General features: G+C 40.8%; 1 protein-coding gene and 1 non-coding gene across 8 annotated transcripts in view; both read left to right on the forward strand.

Moving 5' to 3' along the window:
* The window catches only part of SMCHD1 (structural maintenance of chromosomes flexible hinge domain containing 1), a 164,500-nt gene extending 152,410 nt beyond the window's left edge, over positions 1-12,090 (forward strand). For 2 of the 7 annotated variants that reach the window (XM_051851356.2, XM_070050414.1), the window contains 3 exons: positions 3,897-4,055; positions 4,605-4,719; positions 5,858-7,909. In XM_051851356.2, coding sequence (XP_051707316.2) covers positions 3,897-4,055; positions 4,605-4,719; positions 5,858-5,999 — 416 coding nt within the window. In that variant the 3' untranslated portion in view covers positions 6,000-7,909. Of the gene's footprint in view, positions 1-3,896; positions 4,056-4,604; positions 4,720-5,857; positions 7,910-10,888 lie in introns of those variants that run through there. The other 5 variants (XM_051851361.2, XM_008261120.4, XM_051851360.2 and 2 more) reach the window with 5 other exon arrangements.
* Positions 12,091-22,571: 10,481 nt separating this feature from the next.
* Positions 22,572-22,706, forward strand: LOC127492551 (small nucleolar RNA SNORA70). Its single transcript, XR_007922063.2, has one exon. It is a non-coding gene; the product is annotated as a small nucleolar RNA SNORA70 (small nucleolar RNA).
* The last annotated feature ends 3,996 nt before the right edge of the window (positions 22,707-26,702 follow it).

Genomic DNA, 26,702 nt, shown 5'->3' on the forward strand with positions numbered 1-26,702 from the left:
ACATTAAAATTTAAACATCCAACCCTGTGAAATGAAAAGCCAAGAAAAAAAAGTGAGATCTTTAGCCTACTGGTTTTTTTCCCAACCTTTCTTCTTTCCAGTAGTATCGTAAGATTTGTGTAGTAATCTTGTAAGTAGAAATACTTTTAAAATGAAAGAAGGGCTGGTAACATAGAAGGTTAAGCCGTCATCTGCAGCACCAACATCCCATATGGGTTCCAATTGGAGTCCCCGTTGCTCCACTTCCAAACTAGCTCTCTGCTAATGTGCCTGGGAAAGCAGCAGAAGATGGCCCAAGGGCTTGGGCCCCTTCTCCCACGTGGTATACCTAGAGGAAGCTTCTGGCTTCTGCCCTCAGCCTGGCCCAACTTAGCTCTGGCCATTGTAGCCATATGGAAAGTGAACCAGTGAATGCAAGATCTCTCTGTCTATAACTCTGACTTTCAAATAAATAAAAAAATCTTTTTAAAAAAATGAGAGAAGAAATGCAAAGGAAATTACTAAGGACACTGTAGAAGCCAAGATGTGGCTAGAAGAGAGAAAGGAGAGATGTTACTACCAACTGAAGAGAGGAAAACCATTTTAACTTATATAATTAATATATGGGGGCCAGCGTTGTGGCACAGCGGGTTAATGCCCTGGCCTCAAGCACCAGCATCCCATATGGGCTCTAGTTCGAGAACCAGTTGCTCCACTTCAAATCCAGATCTCTACTATGGGCTGGGAAAGCAGTAGAAGATGGCCCAAGTCCTTGGGCCCCTGCACCTGCGTGTGAGACCCGGAAGAAGCTGCTGGCTACTGGCTCCTGGCTTCAGATCCGCGCCGCCAACTGGGGAGTGAACCAGTGGATGGAAGACTTCTCTCTCTCTCTCTCTCTCTCTCTCTCTCTCTCTCTCTGCCTCTCCTCTCTGTGTAACTCTGACTTTGAAATGAATAAATAAATCTTTAAAAAAAGAATTAATATATGGCCTATAATTATGACATCATCAAAATTATTAACATTTTTACTGTGTTCATATGTCCCAAACTATTGCATGCCTGGCTAGATTAACCATTAATTATAGTTTGCTATATCGTGCTTAATTTATTCTAATTTTAAACTCTGAATTGTTGTAGCCCGTTTTTTCTTTTTCTTTTTTTTTTTAAATAAAGCCGTTCTTAAAACTTTCCTAAGTAGTGGCCAACTAAATACTGTGGCTTTCAGAGAAGAGTGTTTTATTATGGAATGAGCAGTATGAGGGACTTACATGGCCTTGTCACCCTCTGACTTATCATAACTGCTAGTCTTCTTTCATTTGTACTTATCCTCTGAAAACTTGAATCTTCCTCTCATCTAGTTGGATTATTTTTTAAGCAAGTCAAGATAGGAATTCTGATATATTTTTTCAAATATTTCTTCAATCAAAGTTGTTTATGAGTTTTCTATCAATAAAGTTCTCGGAATCATGTGGAGCACAAAATGTAAAGAATCGTAATCACTGTTTAGGAAAATGTACTTATCCTTCCAACTGCTTAACTCTGAATGGTGAGGAAATTTTTTCTGCCTTCTAAAGCAATCCATGTTTGGGCAGTTGAGTTCTTTAGCACTTAGCTAACAACAGCCCTTCAGACATACTTTTCAATCCTTTTGTGTTATTTTGAGTAGCTTTGCTTACATTGTTCATTGTCCTGCATACGTGGGGGTCATCTACTCATCTGTCTTTCTCAATATATGTTGTACAGAAATGAATACATCATAACTTGAAGTTCTTTCCATTATATGAACTAATTGTTTAAAATATGTTGTTGTTTACATCACAGTAAATTTTCATCAGTTTTTTTCCAAATCATTGAAATTTCAAAAATGTTCAATACACAAGCTCTAAAATGATTTATAAACAGTTAAGTTTGATTTTAAAATTCTTCTTTTTTAAAAGATTTTCTTAATTTTACTTGAGAGACATACACAAAGAGCACAATCATCTGCGTGCTCAATCCACAAATGTCCACAACAGCTGAAACAGCCAGGCCAATGCCAGAAGTTGAGAATCCAATCCAGGCCTCCCACATTATGTCAGGGACCCAAACTCTGTGTGTATCAGCAGGAAGCTGAAATTGAGACTGGAGCCAGGGTCCCAAACTCAGGCATTCTAAACAGGGAACACAAGTATTCCAACCATTGGCCTAATCACCAGACCAAATACTCACCCTGTTTTTCCTGTCTGACAACATTCTGTTAGATAAATCAGGAAAGATTATTCTATAGACATGAATTCATTCTTTATATGTAAAAAAAAAAAAAAAAAAAAACTGGGCCTTGATAAGGGCTATGAAACTGCTACTGTCCATTTATGCATAAAATGTGCTGCATTTAAAGAAGAAACATTTATATGAATAAGGCTGATGTTATATTAAAGCTTTTGAATATGCCAATTTCTTGGGTATTTAAAAAGAATCTTTAGTATCTATTACAGTAAAACAGATTTCTACCTTTAATGGACTGGTTGTTTTTTTTGTTGTTGTTGTTGTTTTTTTAAAGCATTTATTTATTTGAAAGAGTTACAAAGGATTGGAGGGGAAGTCAGAAAGATCTTCCATCTGCTTGCTCACTCCCCAAAGCAACAGCCAGGGCTGGGCCAGGCCAAAGCCAGGAACCTGAAACTCTCTCTGGATCTCCCACGTGGATGGCAAGGACCCGAGCACTTGGGCTATCTTCAGCTGCTTTCTCATTAGCAGGGAGCTGGAACAGAAATGAAGCTGGGACTTGAACCAATGCCCATATGAGATGCCAGTGTTGCAGGCAGTTGCTTAACCCGCTGTACTATAGTGCTGACTCCAGTAACCTAAATTTTTATATATTTTGTGTAAGGAATACATCACTGATGTTCTGGTTTGGACATAATTTTGTAACCCATTCACATACAAAATAAATATTGTATTATGTACTTGGAAAAATGAATGTGAAATTTAAAGTACTATCATGAGAAAACCAACCTGTTTTCTACAGACCTTTTTGCTAGAGTTTCTGTTAAGTCATAGAAGAATGAAGAATTTAAGAACCTTGTCATCACTCAGCTACGTGTACAGAATTTATATTTAAGTATGTGAATATACTTATAGCATGTGTGTTGGTTTCCTTTTTCTAGGTGTAGATTCTTAACCTCTAAAGTATATAATAGCTCATGTTTTATCTAATATGTATTATAACCATTTAATTATATGTATGTATAATATATATAATATAAGCATTTAAAACAAGATAAATCATTCTTGGCCCATGTATAGTAGTCTAATCCTTTGACTAGAATATATAATCACAGGATTAAATATTTAGTGTCAGTAAACTATGCAGACAAGCATTTTTAGACAGTCATTGAAGGAAAATTAAGTTTTTTGAAAGTTAAGTATTTCACTAAATGTGTTTTTGAAAGAATTCTGTATTTAAGGTAATGCTTTGTTGAAAGCAGTGGTTCTCTTTCTCTTTCTCCTCTCTCTATCAGAATGGAAATACTTAATAAGTTACAGCACTACCAAGTTTGACATATAGGATGCTCAACATCACAGTTAAACTTACAGCTGTTTTTACTAGAAACCCCCTATTACTGTCAGTTTTCATAATCTTTCTAATATTACAATGTTGAATGCATTGCACATTCACTGACAGATTGATCCAATTGACAGAGCCCTTTTATGTGGAAATCTCTTTCCTGATACAGTTATAAATTTGCTAACTAAAACAATAAAGTAAAATTTAACAACCTTGTATTTCATTTGTTTACCTTGAATATTTTATGGTATTTAAAGTATTTTCCAGATGTCACTATAATACAATCCCAGTGTCACTAATTCTTTCTCTTTAAGGATGGGGCTGTTATGCTATCAGTAGTTTTAATCAAATGTCTTTGGTTTCTTTGCAGAGCTTCTTCAGCAGTATCGTTCTGCTGTGTGCAAGCTGGGCACTGTGAATGAAGACCTTAATGGTCAACTTGAGTACCTTCACACTCCTGATATGAAGAAGAAAAAGCAAGAACTTGATGAACAAGAGAAAAATCTGAAAATAATAGAGCAAAAACTAGGTATTTATTTATGATCAGAGAGTCCAACTACAAAACTAAAAAATGTAAATGATCGAGACCTTTAATAGAAGAAATTGTTAACCTCTAACTCATCCAATAACGATTATAGACAATTATCTTAAAAGTTTTAATAAAGCCTTCTCCATATTAATTCTTCTTCTGTAAATTAAGATATATTTGGGAGCTTGCATTGTGGCACAGAGGAGATGCGCTGTCATCCCACATCAGAGTGCTAGTTTGAGAAAGTAACAGAAGATGGCCCAAGTACTTGGACCCTTACCATCCATGTGGAAGACCTGGATGGAATTCCAGGCTTCTGGCTTCGGCCTTGCCCAACCCCAGCTATTCCTGCCATTTAGGAAATGCACCACCAGATTGTCATTCTCTCTCTCTCTCTTTCTCTCTTTCTCTTTCTGTCACACTGCCATTAAAAGAAGTAATCTTTTTTTTGTTTTTTTCAAAAAGTATGATTTAGTATGATTTGCTTTTCTTTTAAATACATAATCCAGTTTTTTTAAGTTAATTTTCTACATTTTCCATCTTTTACAGGTATGACTCCCACACGTAAATGTAATGACTCATTACGCCATTCAACAAAGGTTGAGGTAGTAGATTGTCCAATTCCTCCTAAAAGAATGAGAAGAGAAGCTACAAGACAAAATAGGTGAGTCCATTATGACGTGAGAATTATTTTTTAATCAAAGCTCTTGGGTCATCAAACTTTTTTTTTTTTTAATTCATTTAAGAGATGGAAAAAGAGAACTCCCATCCACTGGTTCACTACCTGAATTCCTGCAATGATCAGGACTGGGCCAAGGCTGAAGCCAGGAACTGGAAACACTACTCAGGTCTCCCGGGGGATGGCAAGAACCCAATTACTTAAATAATCACCACTGCATCCCAGGTTCTGCGTTAGCACTAAGCTAGAGGGAGGATCCAGAAGTGGATATTGAACCCAGTTATTCTGATATAGGATATAGGTGTCTTAAAGACTATTGGGCAGGAGCTGGTGGAGTGGCGTAGGAGGATAAGGCACAGCCTGTGATGCTGGCATTCCATATGGGCACTAGTTCAAGACCTGGCTGCTCTGCTTCCAGTCGTGCTCCCTGCTAATGGGCCTGGGAAAACAGTGTATGATGGCCCAAGTGCTTGGGCGCCTGTACCCACATGGGAGACTGAGAAAAACTTCAAGCTCGTGGCTTCAGCAACCATTTGGGGAGTAAACCAGCAGATGGACAATCCCTCCCTCTCTGTCTTTCAAATAAATAAAAATAAATCTTTGAAAAAAAAAAAAAAAAGGACCACTTGACCAAACACCCACTCTGTATCATCATACTTTAAAAATAGAATGAGTTGGCCGGCGCCTCAGCTCACTAAGCTAATCCTCCACCTGCGGCACCAGCACCCCGGGTTCTAGTCCCAGTTAGGGCACCGGATTCTGTTCCGGTTGCCCCTCTTCCAGTCCAGCTCTCTGCTGTGGCCCAGGAAGGCACTGGGGGATGGCCCAGGTCCTTGGGCCCTGCACCGACATGGGAGACCAGGAGGAAGCACCTGGCTCCTGGCTTCAGATCGGCGCGCCGGCCACAACACGCAGGCCGCGGCAGCCGCTTGTGGGGTGAACCAACGGAAAAAAAAAAGAGAATGAGTTTATTTTTAATTTCCCTCTTCTGTGAGAATTAATATTTTATAAAACTAATGGTAGGGGCTGGTGCTGTGGCGCAGCAGGTGAAAGCCCCAGCCTACAGTGCTGGCATCCCATATGGGCACTGGTTCAAGTCCCAGCTACTCCACTTCTAATCCAGCTCTCTTCTATGGCCTGGAAAAGCAGTAGAAGATGGCCCAAGTCTCTGGACCCCTGAACCCACAAGGAAGACCCGGAAGAAGCTCCTGGCTCTTGGCTTCGGATCAGCACAGTTCCTGCTGTTGCAGCCATCTAGGGAGTGAACCACCAAATGGAAGATCTCTCTCTCTCTCTCTTTCTCTCTCTGCCTCTGCCTCTCTGTAACTCTGCCTTTCAAATAAATAAATAAATAAGTAAGTAAGTAAAAGATAAGGCTAGGATAAAGCTTAAAAAAAAATCTGATGGTAGAGGGGTAGTTATTTGGCACAGTGGTCAAGACACCCACATCCCATATCAGAATTCCTGTATTCAAGTTCGTTCTGTCCTTCCAGTTTCTACTTCCTGCTAATATAGATCCAGGAGGCAGCAGATAATTACTCAGATATTTAGGTTCCTGGGTCTTAGCTTCAGCTTGGTGCAGCCCTGGCTATTGCAGGCATTTGGAGAATGAACCAGTTGATGAAAGAGCTCTCTGTCTCTGCCTTTCAAATAAGTGTTTTTATAAACTTAGAACCTAAGTGAAACTAATGAAATTAAGGCAATTATTTCGCTCTCCTAGCATATCCAATTTGCTAAATGATTTTTGCTTAGTTAGAAATGTTAGCAGTTTATTTTTATGTCACAGAAGTCACCAGCTGTTAAAAATGAAAGTGCTTTTCTGTTGCTTGGCTTAACTTTCACATATACTGCATTCTGCTTTATAGAATCAACAACTTAATAAGCATAGAACTGCAAAATCATTTGTATGTTACTTACTTTAAAATTGGTTAAATTTTTGGTTTGGAAAAGTCAAGATACCGTACAGAAAATGAACACAGCCATCTGTGGCCTAAACAATGATAAGAGTTGTCTTTTTATATTAGATAATAATTAGTGTCTCACAGGATACCATGGTACTGGGGGATTTTTGTACATCATTTCAAAAGGATTTGTTATAGACAGTACCTGACGTTTCCCATAAACGAGTTCCCATTAGAGGGTGGTGTTTGCATTTATTCCGTGAAAACTGCCCTGTCTGCATTCATTCCGTAAATTCTAGAGTTCCTTAAAAAGCACATGGAAAGTGAAATTAAAAGATTAGTTTGTGTTTTGGTGCAATGAATTTTTTGAAACCTATGAATTATTTTTTATAATGTATATTTTCTGTTAACTTTTCAAGTATCTGTTGGATGTATGGATTTGAATGCTCATTTTATGCTTTGTGTTGCTGCATGAATGAAAGTGATATGGGGGAACTAGCATGGCACAGTGGGTTAAACCACCACTTGTGAAGTGGCATCCCATATCGAAGCACCAGTTAGAGTCCTGGTGGCTATTCTGCTTCCCATCCAGCTCTTTGCTAGTGCACCTGGGAATGCAATGATAGATGGCACATGTATCTCGGCCACTACCACCATTGTAGAAGACCAGGAAGGAGTTCCTAGCTCTAGGCTTCGGCCTGAATGAGAGGATGGAAGAGCTCTTTCTTTATTTCTCCCTTTCTCTGTCATTCTGCCTTTCAAATAAAAAGTTTCTTGCCCACATGGAGTTCTATAATGCTGTACAAGAAAGGGGTGATTTTGAAAGTGAGGCAAGAAAAAACTGAAGTCTCAGAAAATAGTGGGAAAACAATGTCACTTATCAGGAAAAGCCCTGAAGGAGTCAGCCATAGTATGGATTGATGTCAGTCAAAAAGAGAGGTAAAGGGCTGGTACTGTGGCGGAGCGGCTAAAGCCGCTGTCTGCAGTACCAGCATCCCACATGGGCGCTGATTTGAGTCCTGGCTGCTCCACTTATGATCCAGCTCTCTGCTATGGCCTGGGAAAGCAGTAGAAGATGGCCCAGTCCTTGGGTCCCTGCACCCACATGGGAGACTTCAGAAGAAGCTCCTGGCTTCAGATCAGCCCAGCTCTGGCCATTGAAGCTATTTGGGTAGTGAACCAGTGGATGTAAGACCTCTATCTCTTTGCCTCTGCCTTTCTGTGATTCTGCCTTTCAGATAAATAAATAAATCTTAAAAAAAAAAAAAAAAAAAGTGGTAGGCATGAGAAATATGAGAAAGTAACAAGCATAACATGTTTGAGAAACTGAAAATATTCTAGTCATTTGAGCACGGTGGGCAAAAGAGGGGGGAACAAGGTGTAGTTGAAAAAACTAGGAGGCCATGTTGTGCAACAATCTCCTCTCTGTTATGTTGTAACTTAAAATTATGTTTTAAGTTTACTGATATCTCTTATACTTAAAATTGTGTGCTTGTAGAGGATAAGATGTTTCTTAAAATAAGTTTCCATTAAAGTAAATTAGGGAAAAAGCTACTAAAATAAGAATGAGAGAAGACTGCAGTTCTCATTAGAAGGAGAGATGTTGAAAGTAGAGGGGAAATTTAGCATCAGAAAGAATATTATAATGATTTAAATACATGGGATTTTGATTTTAAGGGTTAACTTACTTATTTAAAAGGCAGAGTGACAGAGAAACAGATCTTCCATCCTCTGGTTTGATCCTCCCATTGGCTGTAACTTCCAGGTCTGGGCTAAGCTGAAGCCAGCCAGGAGCCAGGAACTCCACCCTGGCCTCCCACATGGGTAGCAGGGTCCAAGTACTTGGGCCATCCCCTTTTGCTTTCCCAGACACAGTAGCAAGAAGCTGGATGAGAAGCGGAGGAGCTGTGACTTGACCCACTGATCCTAATGTGTGGGCCTCCTGTGAGTCTGCCCTCTTGGACCCACCGTGTCTATTCTCTTGTGTTGAAGTCACCATTTTGTGGATTGCATGTGTTTCCTGTCTTTTAAAGCTTCCTTAGGAGAAAGTGTGTAGAAAAAATTGGAGTCCCTTCATGTCTGAAAATACCTTCATTCTGTCTTCATATTTGATTGAAGTTTCCCGGTGATAGTAAAATGGGTGAAAGTTTAGAATATAATAGAAGAGGAGGAGGAAATGGTCAATATTCTATAAAGTTCCAGGGTATGGAATGTCCAGCCCACAGCCATAAAAGGCCCACAAAAATCATTTGGCCAGGGCATGTCAAAGCAACCACAGACAAGATTCAATATTCAGTAAATCTGTAGCAGGCTAGTCTTTAAGTTGATAATTTTGTATAGCCCTTGAGTGATGTTGTGAATGTCCAAGTGACCCTTGGCAGAAATAAGTTCCCCACACCTGCACACAATGGGAGTAGTCTGCCCATGGAACCCCAGACAGACTTAGCACTCGGAATGAGTAAGTAGAACAAAAAAAATGAAAGTCCAACATAGAATGAGAAATAGAAGGATAAGAGCAGAATCAAAAAGGAAAGGAAGCCACAACCCGTAATAACAAGTTTTCAACCAAACTTTGAAAGCTTTGTTCCTATTCCCAGGTATGAAAAGTTGCCACCAGAAAATTGGAGAGTGTCGGTAATTCATTATGAAATGTTGGTATAGTTGTTGGCTTTTAGTGTAGTTGTGAGCACCGTAAAGCCCTATCTGATGCTGGCCTACAGGAGCTAGCAGCCTGATACTTCGATCTCCAGTCATTTAAAGCAAAGCCTGCAAGGTTCACTAACCCTGCTCTTTTTTTTTTTTTTCTTTTTTAGCTTTGTGGTGTCAGTTTTAGAAGTTCTCCATTAAAACTTGGAGATATTCCCACTAATGGCGTCCTTCCTTTTATATCCTGCTTATCTTTGGGGAATTTGTTAAAATCATTGCTTAATTAAAGTTTTTCTCATCCCCAATCTGCCTGTTGTACCTAAATCTTAAACAAGTATAACTCAAAATAATCAGAATATTTAAAAATATTTAGATACATCTGAAAAAACATGTATCTGTATGGATATACACCAAGGTGTGGCTGTGTTCATCTACACAGATGAGATTATGGATATTTTTAAATGCTTTTCCTTTTGCTTTTCTTTATTTTGTGATTTATGTAAGAAGAATTGTAATTCTTGTTAATTCTTAAATTGGTCATTTAAGTTAAGAGGAGAGGTAAGTGAAAATTGCAAAATTTGGGTCTCAGATAATCCCACTCAAAGAACTATGATACAAAATACTTATATAAATTATATATTATATACATATATATGTGTATATCAGAGGGCATTTCATCCAGTTCATTGAAAAGGGGGCCAGTGTTGTGACTCAGCAGGTTAAGCCGCCACCTGCAACACTGGTACCCATATCAGAGCTCTGGTTCCAATACTGGCTGCTCTGCTTCAGGAGACCCAAATGGAGTTCGGGGCTCCCGGCTTCATCCTGGACCAGCCCCCGGCCATTGTGGCCAGTGCAGAAATCAACCAACAGATGGAAAATCAGTCTTTCTCTGTCCTTCCCTCTCAATCTGTCACTCTACCTTTCAAATAAATAAAATAAATATGGGGGGTGGGAGGAATTAAATGAAAAAAATGAAGTTAAAAATGTTTATTTGTGGGGCCCCGCATTGTGGTGCAGCAGTTTTAATCTTTATACAAGGCATGGCATGTTGTCCACAAAATCCCAATCACTGGGACCAGTGTGGTGAGACAGTGAACTAAGCTGCTGCCTGCAGATCCAGCTGCCTATTAATTTATGTCTGGGAAGGCAGTGGATGATGGCTCAGGTACTCCCACCTGCCACCCCCATGGGAGGCCCAGGTGGAGTTCCAAGCTCCTGGCTTAGGCCTGGCCCAACCTCAGTTGTTGCAGCCATTTGGGGAGTGAACCAGCTGATAAAAGATCTGTTTCTCAAAAGGGGACACTGAAAGGAAAGATGTGCAAATTAGTCTAAAATATGTATGCTGACCACAGCCTTTTCTTTTGGCATTAAGCTCTATAGCAATAAAATATTAATAGCCTTGTTAAAAAAAAAAAAAAAAGATCTGTTTCTGTTGCTCCCACTTTTTCTGTTACTTTACCTTTCAAATAAATTAGACTCCCTGATTCATTCATTCTCTCTCTCTCTCTCTCTCTCTCTCTCTCTCTCTCTCCCCCTCCCCCTCTCCCTCCCTCCCTCCCTCCCTCCCTCTCTCTCTCTCTCTCTCTCTCCACTTTTATTTTCAGGCTTTCTTTGGCACACATGTGAAGGAAATTATTTTACATAAGGACTTAATTAAATCTGTTTGCATAGCCCCATTGGATATTTAAGCATCTAAAATGATGGGAGTGCAAGAAAACCTTTGGTACATAAAACTTATAATGATTTCTTTTTCCACCTTGACCAGGATTATAACCAAAACAGATGTGTGAAAGGTGACAGAGAGGGGGCCATTGGTCTCACTAAGAATTCCCTGCTTTCTGCATCTCTGTTTCAGAAGACCAAGAGGTGACTTAGGAGACTGAATATTTCTGGGGACAATACCAGTATTTGCATGAATTTCCATGTATATCTGGATGAGACTGGAAGCAGCCATTCAATTTTATGAATCTCACTGGACAATATGAATTTACCGGATTATTTCAGTCTTCATACACTTTGGTCATCATTGTCTTGAAAATGTGTCAAAGGAACATATGCTAATATGGCAATGACTATAAAATGGCACATAGCATTTATTAATCCTGAAAAAATATATGTACTGTTTTTTCAGTATAATTATGAGTATGTTAGAACTATTTCATGAAAACAACCTTTTTATTACTTTTGTGTGAATGTATTTAACAAGATGTTTTGTCTTTTGTGTAAGGAAGCTTCTAGAGGCTAGATATTTAATTGTAAATATGTGAGGAAACTCAATGAAGAATTCAGGATAAAAATAGAAAAAGCACAGGTATCTGGGAATTCAAATATTGAGATACATAGAAAAACATTAAATTGATGAGTGAACTTGTAAAAGGTAGCATTTCAAATTTCTGAAGACATATCCTGTGTGTGTGTATATATATATATATAAAATATGCAGCAGCAACAATTTTTATAAGTATTGTCTGACTTTATTAATACTAGATTATATAGTCTCAGCCTTAATTCTACATTTACATTATTTTGTAATTTTTTATTACTATTTTTAAGAGATTAAAGAAACATACTCTCTATTAATGCAATAAGAATCTGGTAGACAGTTGCTGCAAAAATATTTGAATTGTGTATTCAAGCTAATGTGTGTCAGTATATATGTTTTTGTGTAAGTCCAAGACTGTTGGTCTGTGAAGTTATTTTGTAAGGAAATACTTTGGTACAGTTTTGTGTCCCAGGAAATGTGTGTATTTTTTAATCCTTTCTGAATATGCAGTGAGGTTAATAAACAGGATTGTTTTCTTCCCTACTGAATAGATAAGTGTTTTCTTTTTAGAAATTGAAAGTTTCATGTAAGTTACCTTAGAAGAACTATTATGATATTAACCTATCTTTATTTTTGGAACTCATTTAATAACAATGTTGTTGAAGAAAGAACAATAAATAAAAATAGATATAGGAAATGTTTAGAAATAAAAATAGATATAGGAAAGATTGACCTCCATAGTACTACCAATATTTGGAGTCCTTAGACATTAGATGCTATGAAAATAATAGGTAAGAACGCTTGGAAAATTGACTTTTTAACTACACTTGAAAACATCTAATATGTGAAATTGGTTTGATTTTGTGATTCATTGTAGCAGGAGGGAGTTATAAGTCAAGTCTAAGGCATGAAGGCTATCTAAAAACAAATGCTATTTTTAAATATTTTTTCATTAGAAAACAACAAATTCATTTTAAAGCAACAAATTTCAATTTTTATTGTTTAAAATGACAGATTTAACTAATATTATCTAGCATTGTAATTTTTGTTCATCATAATAGTATTGGAAAGAACTATCAAATAAGGTCTTAAGGATTTATATCCATTTTTTGTGGAGTTTTTCCACCCGTTAAAAATTATCCTGGATGATTCTCAGCAATTAAAGTTCATCTATATTTTACAGTTGGATTTGTTTAAGGATTTTTCTCAGCATACTAAGATATTGTGACTCCTTTTCTACATTTGAGCAAATACCTGAGGTCTGTGTTGTGCCAGAAACTAACAGTTGACTGAAGGCTTTAATAAGTAAAACATAAGGACAATTAAAATTTTTTTCCAGAATTTATTTCTATACTTTTACTCTGAAAGAATGTAATTGGAGGAAAAGTTAATGACCCAGCCATGTGTCCTGTGTAGTGTGATTGATAATTTGAAATTTGTCACAGTGATTTAAAACAGAACAAAACTTTTTCCTGAGGCCAGCGCTGTGGCTCACTTGGCTAATCCTCTGCCTGCGGCACCATCATCCCGTGTGCCAGGTTCTAGTCCCAGCTGCTCCTCTTCCAGTCCAGCTCTCTGCTGTGGCCCGGGAGGGCAGTGGAGGATGGCCCAAGTGCTTGGGCGCCTGCGCCCTCATGGGAGACCAGGAGGAAGCACCTGGCTCCTTGCTTTGAATCGGCACAGCACCGTCCTTAGCAGCCATTTGGGGGGTGAACCAATGGAAGGAAGACCTTTCTCTCTGTCTGTCTGTCTCACTGTCTAACTCTATCTGTTAAATTAAAAAAATAAATAAATAAAAGGCACTTTTTCCTGATTTCTTATTCCAAGGTAAAAAAAAATAAAATAGCAGCCTGTTTGAATTTTGGAGTGAAGTAAAACTCTTTTGTATGCCTTTTTGCACATTATGCCCAATAGTTTTTATGTTTATATTTGGCCAGGTTTGTAGTTAAAAAAACTAAATTTACTTGGGATCTTTAGGAGGTTAGTTAAATTGTTATGCTGAGGCTATAATTCATAGGACTGTGACCTTATAAGAAAAGAGGGTATCTCTCCCCCAGCCCTGCCTCCCTCCTTTTCTTTTGTTTCTGCCATGTGAGGATACAGTGAAAAGGTGGTCATCTGCAAGCCATAAAAAGCCCTGTCCAGAACCTGACCATGCTTGCACCATGATCTCATACTCCCAGCCTCAAGAACTGTGAGAGAAATTTGTTGTTCATGGCACCCAGTCTGTGCTACTTTGTTAGGGCATTCTGAGCCAATTCATTAGGAAATAACTTACTTGATGCAAAATAAAACAGGAAAGGAGGGCTAAAGGAACAAAAGAAGCCTGAAGTACATAGACAACAGAAGGAAGACAAAGTTCTGGACCAGTGTTGTGGTGCAGCAGGTAAGCAGTGCCAGCATCCCATATGGGTGCCGGTTTGAGTCCTGGTTGCTCCCCTTCTGATCCAGCTCCATGCTAATGGCCTGGGAAAACAGAAGATGACCCAAGTGGCTTGGGGCACTGCAGCAACATGGGAAACCTGAAAGAAGCTCCTGGCTTTGGCCTGGCCCAGCCCTATTTGTTGCAGCCATCTGGAGAGTAAACCAGCATATGGAAGGTCTGTATCTCCCTCTCTGTAACTGCTTTTCAAATTAATAAATAAATCTTTAAAAAAAAAAAAGGCAAAGTCTGCCAGACTGGATTTAATTTACAAATGCAACTATATGCTTTTGGTAGAAGACACACTTTGGAGTCAAAAACCCAAACAAACAAAAGGTTAAAAAAAAGATTATGCAAATGGAAACCATAGGAAATCTGGAGTGGCTTTACTATAACCAGACAAAATAGACTTTTAAATGTGAGAGATTAGGAGGAACATTTTATAATGATGAAAGGGACAAACTATCGAGAAGATACCACAATTACATATACACCTGAAAGCAGAACTCTAGAATACATGAAGCAGAAAATAACAAATGGAAGCCTGGCGATGTGTAGCAGGTTAAACCACCATCTGCAACACCCGTATCCCATAACCAAGTGCCTGCTCGAGTCCCAGGTATTCTGCTTCAGTCCCACTTCCTGCTAATGCACCTAGGAAGGCAGCAGAATATGGCTCAAGTACTTGGGCCCCTGCCATCCATATGGGAGACCAGGATAAAGTTGCTGGCTTTGTCGTGACCCAGTCCTGTCCAATGTGGCCATTTGAGGAATGAGCCAGTAGGTAAAAGGTCTGTGTGTCACTGGGCCTTTATTACAAATAAATCTTAAAAAGACATCTATAATGGCCGGTGCTGTGGTGTAGCAGGTAAAGTTGGCATCCCATATGGGCACCAGTTCAAGACCCAACTACTCCATTTCCGATCCAGCTGTCAGCTATGGCCTGGGAAAGCAGTAGATGGCCCAAGTCCTTGGGCCCCTGTACCCACGTGGGAGACCTGGAAGAAGCTCTTGGCTCCTGGCTTCAGACTGGCACAGCTCTGGCCATTGCAGTCATCTGGGGAATGATCCAGTGGATGGAAGACTCACATTCTCTCTCTCCTTGCTCTGTGTAACTGTGACTTTCAAGTAAAATGAATCTTTAAAAAAAAAAAAAAAAAGACATCTATAGAACACTCTACCAAAAATGTTCTTCTCAAGTATACATGGGACATTCTTCAAGATAGTCAAGGCTATAAAACAAATATCAACACATTTAAAAGGATAGAACTAATACAAAAATGTTACTTGATCACAATGAAATGAAATTTAAAATCAGTAACAAAAATTTGGGAAACTCATGTGGAGATGAATGCAATCCTAGAAAATCAGAGGTTGCCGAATCAAGAGAAATTAAGAAAATATAAAGATACAACATCTCAAACTTAGGAAATGCAAAATGTTACTTGGAGTTAAATTTATAGCTATGAATAACAACATAATAAAGAATCTTAACTTAATCTGTCACCTGAAGACACTAAAAAGAGGAAACTAGTTAATGCAGGTTGGAGGAATAATGATTACAGTGGAAGTAAAAAAAGTAATGAAACAAAATCGGTTCTTTGAAGAACTCAACATTGGCAAGCCATTAGCTGTTTTGAAAAAAAGATTGGGGCCGGTGCTGTGGCACAGCAGGTTAAAGCCTTGGCCTGAAGTGCTGGCATCCCATATGGGCATTGGTTCTAGTCCCAGTTGCTCCTCTTCTGACCCAGCTCTGCTCTGGCCTGGGAAAGCAGTAGAAGATGGCCCAAGTGCTTGGGCCCTGCACCCGCATGGGAGACCAGGAGAAGCACCTGGCTCCTGGCTTCAGATCAGCGCCGGTGCGCTGGCCACAGCGGCCACTGGAGGGTGAACCAACGGTAAAGGAAGACCTTTCTTTCTGTCTCTCTCTCTCACTGTCTACTCTGCCTGTCAAAAAAAAAAAAAAAAAAAGAAAGAAAGGAATAGTCTTTTTGACAGGTGGTGCTGAGACACTAGACAGTCACCTGCAAAAGAATTAAGTTTCACATGGATATTTGGCATAATGGTTAAGATGCAACATCCCATACTAGAATGTCTGTGTCTGATACCAACCTCCAGTTTCTGAGTCTCAGCCACCTGATAATGCAGACCTTGGGAGGCAGTAGTGATGGTTCAAGTAATTGGGTTCCAGGCACCCACATAAGACCAGGATTCAGTCCTGGCTTTGACCCCCAGCCAGCAGCTATTGTGAGCATTTGGGGAACTCTCTCTCCCTGCCTCTATCTGTCTGAAATTAAAAAAATTAAATTGGATCCATAAGTCACATTATGTACAAAAATTAATTCAAAATGGATAAGACCTAAATACAAAATGAAAACTACAAATTCTTGGAAGAAAACATGGAAATAAATCTTAATGACCTTGGATTTGGAGGAGGATTCTTAGGTATGACACTAAAAGAATAAACAAAAGAGGGTGGCATTGTGGTGTAGCAGGTAAAGCTGCTGCCAGCAATGCCGGCATCCCATATAGGCACAGGATCATGTCCCCGCTTTTCCACTTCCGATCCATCTCCCTGCTAATGGCCTGAGCAAAGCAGTGGAAGATGGCCCAAGTGCTTGGGCACCTGCCACCCACATGGGAGACTTGGATGGAGCTCTTGGCTCCTTGCTTCCACCTAGCTCAACTCTGGCCATTGTGTTCATCTAGGGAGTGAACCAGCGGATGAAAGATCCCTCTCTCTCTCTCTCTCGCTCTCTCTCTCTCTCTCTCTGTCTCTCAGGGCTGGGTGATGTGGCATAGTATGTTAAGCCTCTGCCTGCGGCACCACCATCCCATGTGGGCACCAGTTCATGCCCTGGCTGCTCTACTTACAGTCCAGCTCTCTGCTCATGGCCTGGGAAAGCAGTGGAAGATGGCCCAAGTGCTTGGACCCCTGCACTCACATGGGAGACCCAGAAGAAGCTCCTGGCTCCTGGCCTCAGATTGTCCCAGCTCTAGCCTCTGTGGCCATTTGGGGAATGAACCAGCAGATGGAAGACTTTTCTCTGTCTCTCCTTCTCTCTGTCTGTAACTCTGCCTCTCAAATAAATAATCTTAAAAAAAAAAAAAAAAAAAAAAAAAAAAAAAAAAAACTCCCTCCTTCTCTGTCACTCACTCCCTCTCTTTGAAATTCTGAATTTCAAATAATTTTTAAAATAAAATAAGCAAAAAGAAAAGTAGATAAATTAGACTTCATCAACCTTTTAAGATTTTTTTTCCTTCAAAGGATGCTATCAAGAAAGCAAAAAGATAATCCAAAGAATGGAAGAAAATATTTACAAATCATCTATCTTATAAATGACTTATATCTAGGATATATAAAGAGCCCTTACAATTGAAAAATAAAAATTGGAGTCAATGAGTCTCTAAACAAGACAAAATTAATCATTAGACATTTGCAGAAATGCTAATCAAAACTACAGTGAAATACCACTTTCTATCCAGTGGGATGACTATAATCAAAAAGTCAGATAACAGCAGGTGTTGCTGAAAGAGTAAAGAAATCGAAACCTCATGCATTGCTGGTGGAATGTAAAGTGGTCTAACCACTGTGGAAAACAAACTGATGGTTTCTCAAGTAATTAAACAGTCACAGTGACCCAAAAGCTCCATTCCAGGGTGAACTGCAAACACTTACCCAATTGATGCATGCATGTTCACAATAAACAATTCATAGCAGCAATACAAAAGTGGAAACAACCCAGGTGCCCCTCAATGGACAGATGGATAAACAAAATACCTGAAAGCTATACAATGAAATATTATTAAATAAGGAAATATTATTAAAAAAAAGGAAAGGAATACAAACATGCATAAACTTTGATTTTCATGTGAGTGGATCATTTTGTGATCTTTTGTGACAGGCTTCTTTCACTTAGCATGATGTTTTCAGAGAAATCTGTCAAGAAAGTATATTAGTGGTTATATTAGTGGTTGCTTAGGGTTAAGGATGGATGGAGAGTTAGGGGCTAATAGATGAGAGACACAGCGTTAGTTGGATTGTGTTCCCCCCAAAAGGTATACAGTTTATATATATATATATATATGTGTGTGTGTGTGTGTGTATATGTGTATATATATATATATACACATATATGCATGTATATACATATATACATATATATATATATATACAGCCCTGAAGTTCTTACTCCCACTATTTCTTGTTTGGAAATAAGGTCTTTACAAAGGTACCGTAGTCAAAATGAAATGATTAGGATATGTTCTAACTCAATAGGAGCTGATGTTCTTATAAAAAGGGGAAATCTGGACACACACACACACACACACACACACAGGGAAGAGAATAAAGACACAGGGAACAGGTGGCCATATAACAAATGCATCTACAAACCAAGAAGCTAGAAGTCCGAAGGGGCAAGGAAGGAGTCTTAGAGCAGGTGATTTTGGACTTGTGGCCTCCAAAACCCCGAAACAGTTTCTGTTGTTTTAAGGCACCCAGTTTTCAGTCCTTCAGTACGGCAATTTTGAGAAAATAATACAGATGGTGTATTGGTCAGTTTTTTAAAAACTATAACAAAATGCCCAACACAAGCCACTTAGAACGAAAAGAAGCTTATTGAGCTCAGTTTGGGAGGTGTAACGTCCAAGTGGCGTGACCTAGGCTAAGCACTGGCTCTGGCGAGGAGCCCATGGTGGATGGCAGAGGATGGAGCACCTGTGAAGGAAAGAGCACATGGTGATCCAGGAAGAGAGAGGGGGAGGGCTGGGTATGTTCCTTTTATAACAAACCCTCTCGAGAGAAGTACCAAGGGGTCATATGAAAACTTTCTCACAGGACCAGTGCTGTGACACCAACATCCCATATTGGAACACTGATTTGAGGCCCAACTGCACCATTTCCAATCCAACTCCATGCTAATGCACCTGGGAGTACTCTGGGCCCTGTAACCCAGGAGGGAGACCGAATAGAGTTCCTGACTCCTGGCTTCAGCCTGGCCCATCCCCAACCATTGCTGCCGTTTGGGGAGTGAACCAGATGGTGGAAGACCTGTTTCTCTTTGTCTCTCCCTTTCTCTTCCTGTCACTCTTTCAAATAAATTAAAAAAAAAAAAAAAAAAAAAAAAAAAAAAAAAAAACCTACCTCACATTCCCAATGACCTAAGGACCTTCTACTTGACCTCAGCTTTAAAGATTCCACAGCAACTCCCAATCCTGCCACCCTCAGGACCAAGCCTCCATTCACATGAACCTTGGTGGGAGGCAGGAAGGGACACAATTAAATCACATCCAGCTACGACAGGTGATGGTAGCGGGAGAGCTGCTTCTTGAGGTGATGAAATGGCTCCCTAAATGACTGTGTTACTGATTGCACATCAAGCCAATCTCTGACTTACGATGATTGAACTTAAGATTTCACAACTTGGGGCTGGCGCTGTGGTACAGCGATTAATGTGATGGCCTGAAGTGCTGGCATCCTGTATGGGCGCCAGTTCTAGTCCCGGCTGCTCCACTTCCGATTCAGCTCTCTGCTATGGCCTGGGAAAGCAGTAGAAGATGACCCAAGTCCTTGGGCCCCTGCACTCAGGTGGGAGATGTGGAAGAAGCTCCTGGCTCCTGGCTTCGGATCAGCATAGCTCTGGCCATTGCGACCAATTGGAGAGTGAACCAGCAGATGGAAGACCTCTCTCTCTCCCTCTCTCTGCCTCTCTCTGTGTAACTCTCTCAAATAAAAAAATAAATCTTAAAAAAAAGATTTCACAACTTTACAATGGTGCAAAAACATCCAGTAGAAATTCTACTTTGAATTTTGATCGTTTTTCATGGTAGCAATATACAGTATGATACTCTCTTGGGAGGCTGGCAATAGCAGTGCCTCTCAGGCAGTCACATGATCATGGGACACAACCAATACACCACAGTGTTCTTTGTTGCTAAGTTATGGTGGTGTGTAGGTTAGATATATTAAATACATTTTCAACTTACGATATTTTCAATTTGATGAGTTCATCATGACATAACTCCATCATAAGTCATCTTTATTTGTAACTCTACCAAGACCACTGAGTTATAAACTTTAGTTTAAACAAATCAATTGTGTGGTATGTGGTTTGTGAACTCTGTTTCAATAAATTTACTTTAAAATTTAAAAACAATTTGATGTATTTATTTTCATTTTGAAAGACAGGGACTGAGAGAGACAGAGAGACAGACCTTCCATCTGCTGGTACACTCCTCAAATTCCTGCAACCAGTAGGGCTGCACCAGGTGGAAGCCAGGATTCTGGGAAACCAATCTGGGTCTCCCACATAGGTGGCAGGAACCCAAGTACTCAAGCCATATCTGCTGCCTCCCAAGGTGTACATTAGCAGGAAGCTAGATCAGAAGCAGAGGAGCTGGGACTCAGACCGCACATTCTGATGTGGAATGTGGGCATCCCAAACAGGGTCTTTAAGGGCTGAGCCAAGCACCCACCCTCAAGCTATGTTTTATTTTTTATTTGTATGTATCTCACAAATACAACATTAGGAATATAATAATTCTTCCCACCATACCCACCCTTCCACCAACTCTCCCCACTATTTTTAAATGAACAAGAAACATGGCAACTGTTTTTAGAATATTGTAGAGAAAGATGGAATAGTGGCACGCTTAATACAGATACTTAAGAGTAGAGTTGGATATATTCAAAGCAATCAGAAGTAAGAAATTGTCAGAGTGGAAATAGAAGTCCTCCAGATTCCAGACGTGTCTCAGTAAATGAAAACTAAAAGTAAAGGGCAGACATATGAAGATACTGCTCAGAATGCTTACATCCTAGATCAGAGTACCTGGTTTCAAGTGTCAGCTCCACTTCCAATTCCAGCTTCCTGCTAATGTGCACCCTGGCAGGCAGCAAATGATGCCTCAAGTAGTATGATCCATGCTATCCATGACTGAGTCCTGGTTCCTGGAATCAGCCTGGCTCAGCCCTGAGCTAGTGAAGGCTTCTGGGGAGTGAACCAGTGGATGGAAGATCTGCTTCTCTCATCTCTTTGCCTTTCAAATAAATAAATAATTTTTAAATGGTTAAGATGGCAAATTTTATGTTCTATATATGTTAACACAATTTTAAAGCACCACTTTTTCAAAAAAAAGACTTTTTATGTGAAAGGCAGAGTTACAGTCATGAGAGAAAGAGAGAGAATCTTCTACCTGCTGGTCCACTCCCCACATGGCCGCAACAGCCAGGGTTGAGAGAGGCCGAAGCCAGAAGCCAGGAGCTTCATCCAGGTCTCCCACATGGGCGGCAGGGGCCCAGACACTTGGGCCATCTTCCGTAAAGCACCACTATTGGTGGAGAATTTTTAAGTGGGTCTACCTGCCTGTAAGCGTAGTTATTAATGCTCTTCTGTGATGCTTAGCATTTTGTAAGCTTGCTTTCCAATGTTAACTCATATGCTCCTGCAGACAACCTCATTAAGGAGGCATGATTAATCAATCCTGCCATCATCCTCTGAGCAAAACAGTGCTCATGGTGCCGGATTGCTCTCTTTAAAATTCTGAAGTATCTTAGAGAAATATTTAGAACCCCAACCTAATGAAATTATTCATCATGACTCTGCCCTTCAAAAGATTTAATTTATTTGTATTTCCCTGGGATTCATTTAGGAATGGCAGTTCAAAGCTGAAGTGGATTTTCCTTTTATTTGTTATCTCTAATAAATAGTTGACAGAACTCTCTCGCTAAGCTGTGATTTGGCAATGCCTGGTTCTTAATTCCAGCTATTTCAAAGCACAGTGCAGGAGAACTGCAATTCTGAGGGGCTGGATGTCTGAAACCTTATTTGGCCTCTCACTCCCTCACTCATTAGGGAGGGAGGCACCCTGGCCAGGGATCACATGCTCTGGCCCAGGGCGAGGGTGACTATTTTGTTCTCAGACTGACTGGGCCCTGCCATAGGGTGGAGAAGGGCTGGAAATAGGCATTTTCTGGTTGCATCGAGGCAGGGGGGGGTCTCACCACGGGGCCACTTACAAGGGATAGAGAGAAGCAGGGGCTCTGGAGGTTGGTGTCACCAGTTAACACTGGATGTGCCGTGAGTGCAACTGATAAAAGCCCGAGGAAAACTTGACGGTTGAGACTAATTTGGGCTGTTTTCCTTTGTTGAAAGATGACACTGAAGTGTAATCTTCTGTTCAAAGTCAGAGGGTTCAGTTTGTCTCCAAGTTTGCATTCTGGGCCCCAATCCTCCCCGAAACAGAATGTCTCTTCCCCCTGTATTGTGTGCGAGTTAACTTGGCTCTTGTAAAAGTCAGACACCTGTCTGTGTTCTTTCATTCATTCAACCGATGCTATTAAATGGTGTTGTACCCCAGGCTCTGTGCCAGGTTCGGGGAGAACATCTGAACAAAGTAAGCAAGAAAACTTTTTTTTTTCCTTCAACAAACCTTTATTCAGAAGTAACCGGCAGCACTGAGGTTACAGTAGGCAGGACTTGGGGTAGTAGCGATCACGGAGAGGAGCTGTGAGGAGCTCTGGGTGCCGGTTACACAGCTCTGCTCATTTTCTGATGTGTGTGCTACTCTGATAGAAGCTACAGTTGCAAAGTACAGTCCTCGGCAGCCAGCCAAGCCGACCAGCTCCCTTCCTTCACAGGGACCTGGTGTGCAGTGGCTGCCAATAGCCTTCTCCTCGGTACTGCAGGCAGCCTGTGGCGTGGATGAGTTGCCCTAAGGGAGCTTGGAGACAGCCCTTTACTGCGGACATTCGTGGCTCTGGCTTCGTGCTGCTCCCAACTTAGGCTGCAGACAGGTGTGCGGGGTGCTTTGGGAAACCCCAAGACACAGCAGCCAGGGTTCACGTTGGCCAAGTCATTGTGTCCACCTGGAGTCAGGAGGCAGAGCCACGTTTTGAGCCCAGGTCCTCTGATTTGGGATGTGGACATCTTAACTGCTAGTCTAAATGCCTACTCCCACAAATTTTGCTTTTTAAAACTCTTCATTAGGGGCAGCATTTAGCCCAGCAGTTAATGCACCTACACCTGTGTTCAACAGTGGGCCGCAGTTCCTGTGTACTATCAAAGCAGACCCTGGGAAGCAGTGATGATGGCTCAAGCAATTAGGTTCCAACCACCCACAGAAGAGATCTGGATTGAGTTCCGGGCTTCCGACTTCAGCCCCAGTTCAGCCCCCAAACAGGGCAGTTTGGAGATGGATAAAACAGAAGGGAGTTCTCTCTGTAGCTCTGCCTCTCAAATAGATAAAAGAAAAATATTAAGAACCTTTATTAAGTTGGAATCTCCAGTACTCATAATACAGTGAAAGGTTCTTTTAGGGTGGAACCAAGTTCTTGTAACTTTTTCTAATATTCTTCCTGTTTCTCCCAGGAATCCTGGCACCATTTTGCCCCCGATCGCCCTTTAGAGAGTGTAACCTCAGAGTATGCATGAAATAAAATACTTTCAAAAATATAAAAACAAAGTTAGGGAAAAACATCTCAGTGTGACAGGGATGGGCACTTTCTTCCTTGGCCCCTCAGTACTCCCGAACATGAAACTTCTGCCTCCCCTTGTATTATTTCCCATCCATCAAAAGAGATCCATGGCTTTCACCTTTCCGTAGCATACTGTTTGCATTGTTTTAGTCTTTCTATGTTAAACTATTCAAAGATGCCCATGGCTTGGGTCATGGGCTGCATGTGAGCAGGACCTCACTGCCCTGCACTATTTACGGGTGCAAGGACTGGCCCTGAGCATTTAAGCAGAATCTGGTGCCATGCTGCGTATTAAGTCTTCACTCCTGAGAAGGAGTTTAAAAGGAGGCTGGGGACAACGTTGTGGTTAAGTTATTACCTGCAACGCCAGCACCCCATATTGGAACACTGGTCCCGGCTATTCCACTTCACATCCAGTTCCCCACTAATTAACCTGGGAAAGCAGCAGATGATGGCCCAAGTGCTTGGGCCCCTGCCACTCATGTGCAAGACCCCGATGGAGTTATGGGCTCCTGACTTCCGCTTGGCCCATCCCTGGCCGTTGCAGTCAGTTGGGCAGTGAAACAGCAAATGGAAGACTCTCTCTCTCTCTCTCTCTCTCTCTCTCTCTCTGTCATTCTACCTTTCAAGTAAAGAAAATCATTCTTAATAAGTTAGAGATGCTATAGTGAAATATCTCTGATTATTCATTTTTAATCAATTAAATTCAAGAAGATAGAGCCAAGTGAAGTTCAAGTTATTTGCATTGACATTTACTAACGTTTTAGACTTTATAAAGATGTGCTAAATAAACACAGTGTGGCTTTCAGTTCATTTTAGGTCTCTTAGAATGAACACATAATTTATAATCCAAACACAGACACTTTTGAAGATAAAAGGAGACACTAAAAATAATTAACAGTGTTAACTGATCTATACCAAGAGTAACCTGGGGATGGCTGGGGCAAATCAGGACATCTGGTCACCCTGCATATCTTCAGATAAAGGAGAAAATTAACTAGAGATTTTTTTTTCTACATCAGCCCTTACTGTGACTTTTGTTTTTGGGCAGAGGGGGATTTAAAAAACTATTGTTAAAAATTTCATACTTCAAATTCATATTATGTCCTTTAAGTCTTAAATTAAACTTGTCTTTATGATATTCAACAATTGAATCAGCATTATTATTTCATATAAATTTGGAGCAATACAACTTAACCATTCTGCTTATAAATATAAAAAAAGGTACCAAATTTGAGGCTGATGTTTGTCCTAACAGTTAGGATGCCACTCGGAATACCTACATCCCATATCAGAGTGCCCGGGTTCTACTCCCAATTCCAACACCCTGCTAATGCACACTCTGGGAGGCAGCTTGAGTCCCTGCCGCCCATGTGGCAGACTTGGATTGGTTTCCCAGATCCTAGCTTCAGCCTGGTCCAGCCAGAGCCATTGTGAGCATTTATAGAGTGAGCCAGAAGATGGCAACTTTCTCTGTCTGTCTCTTTCTGGTCTCCTTCTCTCCCTTTCTCAATCCAGGTCTCCCATGTGGGTAGGAGGGAGCAAAGTACTTGAGCTGCCACCTGCTTCCTCCAAAAATATGCCTTATCAGGAAGCTGGAATCCAGAGCTGAGCTGAGACTTAAACCCAGACACTCTGGTATGGGATGAAGGGTCCCAAGCCGTGTCTCTGTCCTCAACTGTAGCATTTTCTATTGTTCCCTGACTTTGGTTGAAATATAGTTGATTCTCATTATATGCAGATTTCCTTTTTGGAACTCATTTATTGGCTAAAGTATGTTTGTAGCTCCAAAGCAATACTCACAGCGCCTTATTGGTCATTTGTGGACATGTGCAGAGTGGGGAAAAATTCGAGTTCCAAGATATGTGTGTGTTTCCAGCTGAGGCCCAGCAAGGTAATTCCCTGTCTACTTATTTCAGCTCGGACTGTAAATAAGTATTCTTTGTGTAGTACATTCGGTGCCATGTTTTCTCATTTTTCTGCTTTTTGTTGGTGATTTCACTTTTATTTTTTTAACTTATTTTACTTATTTGAAAGGCAGAGTTACAGAGAGAAAGAGAGATCTTCCATCCACTAATTCATGCCCCAGGTGGCCATGACTGCCGGAACTGGACCAGGCTGAAGCCAGGAGCCAGGGGCTTCATGTGGTTCTCTTAGGTGGGTGGCAGGGCCCAAGGGAGTCCATCCACTTTCCACAGCTTCCCAGGCACTTTAGTAGGGAGCTGAATCAGCTCATATGGGAGGCCAATACTGCAGGTGGCAGCTTAACCCACTGTGCCACAACTCTGGCCCCTATTTATTTATTTTATTTGAGAGGCAAAGGGACACACACACACACACACACACACATACCTTCCATCCACTTGAACTGCTCCAGGCTGAAGTCTGCAACAGCTCAGACTTGGTCAAGCTGAAGTCAGGACCAGGGAACTCAGTCTAGGTCTGCCATGTGGGTGGCAGGGACCCAAATACTTGAGCCATCACCTGCTGCTTTCCAGAGTGCACATTAACAGGATGTTGGATTGGGAGCGGAGAGCTAGAAGTCAAACCCATTCCAACATGGGTTGTGGGTGCCCCAAGCAGTGTAGCTGCCATGAGGCTAAATGCCCACCCCTATTTCACTTTTAAAAGCATGAATGCCAAAGTGCTGTCTAGTGTTCCCCACCTACAAGAAGGCTATGATAGTCTTATGGAAAAAATCTGTGTGTTAGTAAGCTCTGTTAGACATGAGTGATAATGATATGGGTCATGAGTTGAGTATTAATGAATCAACAATTATATATATATGAGTATATCTTTAGAGATTTATTTATTTATTTGAAAAGCAGAGTGACACAAAGGAAGAGACAGAGAGAAATCTTCCATCTGCTGGCTCACTCCCCAGATAGCTGCAAGTGGAGCCTGGAACTCCATCTAAGTCTCTCACATGGGTAGCAGGGCCCCAAGTACTTGGGCCATCTTCTGTTGTTTTCCCGTGTGCATTAAAAGGGAGCTGGATTGGAAATGGAGCAGCCAGGGGACTGGAACCAGCACTCTGATTTGGGCTGGCAGCATTGCAAGTGGTGGCTTAACCCACTGTGCCACAATGCTGGCCCCAACAATTATATATTAAATTAGATGTGCTAAACAGAAATATGCATGAAACAGAGTTATTATGATTGACAAGAACATTCTGATCAGGCTTGTTGGATCCCAGCCAGCTTCTCCTCAGAGCAGTTGTTGAGCCTTTTCTGATTCAGTGTTTGTGGTAACTTC

The sequence above is a fragment of the Oryctolagus cuniculus genome, chromosome 10 (assembly GCF_964237555.1).
Source record: "Oryctolagus cuniculus chromosome 10, mOryCun1.1, whole genome shotgun sequence".
NCBI classification, from domain to species: Eukaryota; Metazoa; Chordata; class Mammalia; order Lagomorpha; family Leporidae; genus Oryctolagus; species Oryctolagus cuniculus.